The sequence below is a fragment of the Beta vulgaris genome, chromosome 5 (assembly GCF_026745355.1).
Source record: "Beta vulgaris subsp. vulgaris cultivar EL10 chromosome 5, EL10.2, whole genome shotgun sequence".
Classification (NCBI taxonomy): Eukaryota; Viridiplantae; Streptophyta; class Magnoliopsida; order Caryophyllales; family Amaranthaceae; genus Beta; species Beta vulgaris.
In genome coordinates, this window is record NC_079206.1 from 48,969,203 (window position 1) to 48,974,830 (window position 5,628).

At 31.8% G+C, this 5,628-nt stretch overlaps 1 protein-coding gene across 1 annotated transcript in view; it reads right to left on the minus strand.

Moving 5' to 3' along the window:
• The window catches only part of LOC104893857 (uncharacterized), a 6,407-nt gene extending 3,790 nt beyond the window's left edge, over nucleotides 1-2,617 (minus strand). Inside the window, exon 1 of the mRNA XM_010679988.3 lies at nucleotides 2,031-2,617. Within this exon, the coding sequence (XP_010678290.1) occupies nucleotides 2,031-2,574 (544 nt within the window). The 5' untranslated portion in view covers nucleotides 2,575-2,617. The remainder of the gene's footprint in view (nucleotides 1-2,030) is intronic.
• Nucleotides 2,618-5,628: the final 3,011 nt, after the last annotated feature.

Below are 5,628 nucleotides of genomic sequence, written 5' to 3' on the forward strand. Positions count from 1 at the left end.
TATATACATATATACATATATGTATATACATATATGTATATACATATATACATGTATGTATATACATATATACATGTATGTATATACATATATACATATATGTATATATATACATATATACATATATATGTATATATACATACATATATATATATATATACTCCCTCCGTTTCCTAAGATCTTCCCTCTTTCCGTTTAAGGGTGTTTCCAAAAGATCTTCCCTCTTTTGCTTTATTCCTTATTTGGCAAAACAAATTTTCCTATTTACCCTCTCATGTCACTATCATATGGTCCACCAGTACATTATTAATTCAATTTTACTCCATTTCTCTCTCCTACTTTTAACCCTTTTTATTTGTTTATTTATCTTAACCCCTTTCTCTCTCCTACTTTACTCACACCATGCCCCCACACAACTTGATTTTTCTTGGTATCTGTAAGAACAGTAAGTGGGAAGATCTTTAGGAAACGGATGGAGTATATATATATAGGGGCAAGATCACATGAGAACATTCCTTACATGAGAAATGAGAATGAATCTCATCCACACGATTAGATTAGAGTTACAATACTTGTTCATTAGAGTTATATCCCCTAAAAGATTTTTTTTTGATTTTTTTTTTTCTAATATTTTTTTTGCAGTTACATCACTTTTTCATTAGAGTTACATCACTTATTCATAAGAGTTATAGCGCGTAAAATTCATTCTCATTTCTCATGCATGTATGCATTCTCATATGAACTCACTTCTCTCTCTCTCTCTCAATATATATATATATATATTATAGCGATTTTTTAAGAATATTAAATTAAATTACTAATAAATTAATCAAAACAATAATGACTTTTTCTTATAAAATAGAATTTTAATGACTCATATTTGTATCTCAAATGCAGTCATTTAGTACCTTTTTTTCAGATTAGCTAGGAAGGAACTTTAGCAGAGAGAACTTGTTCATTAATTAGTGACTTTTTTATGTAGATTGTCACATTATATAATTATGTTTGTTCATAGTGAAGAATTTGATAAAACTAAGAAAAATAATTATTATCAAATTTATATCATTATCCCCGCATTCTTAGTTATATTTTCAGTACGGCAGCATTTACAGAAAATTTAGCCATTCAGAAAGGTGATAAATATTTTTGAAAATTAAGAAAAGTATAAATGAAATGATTATTCCGGACAATTTTTTATAAACAAAATGAAAAGTATAATAAGCGTATCATAGTTTCATGTAAAAAAATGAAAAGTATAATAAGCGTATCATAGTTTCATGTAAGATTATAAATTTCCACAATTATAGTAAATCTCTAATGTTGCAAGATATCCTTAAACATATCAGTTGAGATAACGGTGTCTAACTTTTTCCACGTATCTTTATAAAAGAAAACAAGATATTTTAATTTTTTGTACTATTACCTTTCTAATAATTTAAGTTATTTATTTCTATCATATAAACTAATATATTGATAGCTATCAAAAAAAAAAAAACTAATATATTGATATTAACTACTCATATTTAATGTATTTTTTTGCCTAAGTATCATTTATCGTATTATTTCATATACAAATTAACTCCTCAAGACTGAATTTTTCTAGTAAGCCCATATTTTTCTAGTAAGCCCATTCCATTTCACTCTAACACTATCTTAGTCATCCTTTGTCTCCTCCTTCCTTTTTTTTTTATTGATTATCGAACTTCAACAGATAATTTCAAAAAAAACAACTCTAAGTGTATTGATTACACTAGTCATTAAATGTATTAAAGAATGTCATTAATTACTATATATATTAAACTGGTCACCAAATAGACCAACCTGGTTCCTACATAGATTAAATTAGTCACTATATTAAAAAAATGTGGCATATTCTCCTCTTAATATTGGGCTTGGACCGCGCCTAATTTTAAGTTAAAATTAGGCTATCTCTTACCAGAACAATTGTATTCCATAAAAATGATAATTTTCCCATAAACTAATAGAAGTTCTCTAAACAAAAATAATAAAGGGATAAAGGGATTGATTACCTTCAAGCTCTTCATCGAGAGATTGTACACAATAAACTCGGAAGCTAGGAGAACCATAGATGTCAAGGTTGTCTAGGTTATCAACGCATTCATCCTCTTCTCCTTGTAATGATCCCTTAGATGTATCTATATCATTTGAAATTTTTTCTTCACCAACATGAGTATTTTCTCCCTTAACATAATTCCCACTTACTAATTCATCATTATTAATAGTATTATTATCTATAGTAGGAGTAATAATTTGAGGCACAGGAGGAATATCTTGTGTACGAAGAAAAACATGATCATTATTTAAACCATGAGGTGGCGAAACCGGAGGCGGCATTGGTGGTGGTGGAGGCGGTGGCGGCGTATCATCTTTAGTAATTTCTTCTTCATTATCTTCTCCTTCGGAATCACGAGAAACGGCACCATCAGCGGCAAGGAGCTGCTTCTTGGAGAGGCCAGCATTCCTCCTGGCTATGAACTCTTCGAGCCGCCGGCGGAGGATCGGTCGGAGCCTGGCCTCCTGTTCCGGCCCCAGCTTGGATCCTCCGCAACCCATTTTATTTATTTCTTAAACTTTTGCTTCACATGCACAAAGAAGAAAAAATAAAAACGGGTACAAGAGAAGGAATGAGTATATATGAGAATAGATTTGAGAGGAGACAAAAGTTATCTAGGAATAGTTTAAAAGAAGTATGTTTTTTATGAGAGAATTTAGGGGGGATATTGTTTGGTGGAATTTTTGAAGGATTAAATGAGAGGTGTAACGAGTTTGTCGCCAAATCGGAGAAATAGAAGGATTTTGTATTATAAGTGTTTATTTTATTTTCATTTATGTAAATTATATAGAAGGTGGACTGTATTGTTATGAATATACTAGTTTTATATAGTTCTGGCAAAATACCAAGCCAAGCTTGGCTTAATGATAAGAAAAGAGCCGTGCCGGTTCTGACATTTTATGGGCCCTGGGCGAAATAATATACGAGGGCCCCTTTTAAAAAGAAATTCACTTACCTTAATTTGTTAGTAAACTATTGCATTATTTTCCTTTTCAGTTCATCTCTGAAAGTATATATGTCTCAATTATTTTCAGATTTTTTTTCTAAATTGTACAAATTATATTTTGGATTCCATGCATATAATATCCTTCATAAAAAAAAATTCATTTTCTTCACTCTCATGGAGTACATTGTAACATAGCTAGATCATTTTGAAGTTTTGGAGATTCATGAAAAATAAAAAAACAATTTTAAACTATTTTTATTGGTTGAAAATCATGATATAGTTGTACTATGTAGGATTTATTAGTAGGAGGTATTTTCTAACAATTAACAACTCAAAGTACCTTATTGGGAGAAAAAAAAAATCATATAAAGTATGTGGCTCAAGAAAACCACAAAACGTGTCCTATGGGGTGTGACATGTGCTTAGCATTATTCCCATGATTTTATACGGTTAGTTCTTGAAGTATATATGATCATTTCCTATAAGGTAAAACTTAAGTGTAAAAATGGGACCTAATTAAGATAAAAAGCTTTCCTTATTCTCCATTGAACACCAAAAGCAAATTTCAGAGTATCATAATCTGATAAACATTACTTCAATGGAGTTAGAGTCGACAACAGTAGAACCGCAAACGAGAAGTTGTTCAAATCATTCCAAGTTTTGGTTGATATGAATAGATTTAATGCTTGTAGTTGTATGAGAGGGATTTTTGGAACTAAAAGTGGTTTGGAGAAGTTCTTTGTTGTTTACATCACAAAAGAGAAAGTTTGGAGAAGTTCAACTATCAAATGAAGCGTCATATTGTTAGATGAATTTAAGATTTCAAGCAAGGTACTAAAAGTTTATAATTAAATTTTTTTTCCTGATTGTCTCACATTAATTGCGGTAAGATTACAACTGATTAAAGTATAAAATTTTGCCTATTATCTCAAATTAATTGCATATGGAAAATTGGAGCTTTCAATTAATCTTTTCACTCCTTGCATTAATGACGTTTAACGATTCAATATTTATATTCTACCTTGACGCAGTAACTAAACTGATCGAAGTTTCACGTTAGTATTTTGGGTCCCTTTCAGCCGTGGGCCCTGGGCGGCCGCACCACTCGCCATAGCTCAGGGCGGGCCCTGGAAAAGAGCCTTCCAATTTCAATGATGTGGGTTCGATCTCTACTGGCACTTTGGGAGAGAGTTTCTCCGTACCACCTCCCAACTTTCAAAATGTCTACCCGCAAACCCAAGCGTGGTTAACCTGCACGAGAATGTTTCGGGTCCGGCAGAGCCCTTCCTCTTACTATAGGGTCCCTAGTGGTGGCCCAAACAAAATTGTATTGGAAATAGACCCGACCTAAAAGATTTGACAGGAGACTTAGAATCAGCCTTGAAAATGGCAACATGAAGTGCCTAGAGACTTAAAATGATCCGACCCCATCAAGACCCTACCTGAATCAGTTAGACTCGAACTTGGAATCAACTCGAACTATTCCAATTATGATTTTCGCATATAAGGTGATACAAATATTGATTTTTTGTTATATTAATACTCTATCAGTTACTTTAATAGCAGCTCAATAGTCAATTTGTTATTTGTATGTACATAATTAAAATATGTTTTTTTTTGTTTTTATTTTATGTAATCATTATATATATATAATTCAAATATTTACTTGACAAACCCGAAAATAAGAAGACTCTTAACAACCCCAATCAAATTGACCCTCTCCGAGGAACTTGTTTGTTACTGTAACACATCGACAACTCTCTATTTTACAGAATACCTTTTTCAATATAAATTTAGAGAATTATCAAAGTATTATCGCCCGTGTTATAACGTACCGGCTAACTCAGAATTTTGCAGCGGAAAACATAATAAATAAACTTTAGAAATAAAACTTAGCCAACCAAAAAGTCAACTCTAAAAGTCAAACCAACAAAATTCATAGTCAACCTCAAAAGTGAAAGTCAACGACAATAGTCAAAGTCAACCATGAAAAGTGTAAAGTCAAATAAATTGTGAAGTCAACACAGCTCTCCAAATCCCGAACCCATGATGATGCATCATCTTCAAACCTGTGATGGACGATGCTCTATTGATCCCGAGAACTGTTCACCAAATGGGTTATCACAAGATCAATAAGGCATATCCATGATCAACACATACACACAAAGCACGTAATCAGCAAAGCCAAATACTACATAATACAAAAATTAATAAAACCTGACATGATACTAATAAGTATTAAGCAAGAATAAATAATAATATAATAACATTGCAGACTACATTTACTGAACTAAACTGCACAACTAATAGATTAATTAATTTAGATGCAATAGTCATTGGAACGAGTTGTCTAAACCAAAATCACTCTTTAATTTAGAAGACGAAACACATGCGCGACTCTGTATTCCCCTAACGTACGATATCGAGGAACCTTTAAAATAATAATTGGACATAATGATCAATCCGATCCCAAAAAAAGTCATGGGCTACCACCATGTACTCCAACTCATACTTGTCCAACACTTCAGACGTGCACAAGTCTAAAGTTATTGTTTTTCACGTTTCACTTTACATGATTAATAATTTATTCACTTGTTATGACTCACAA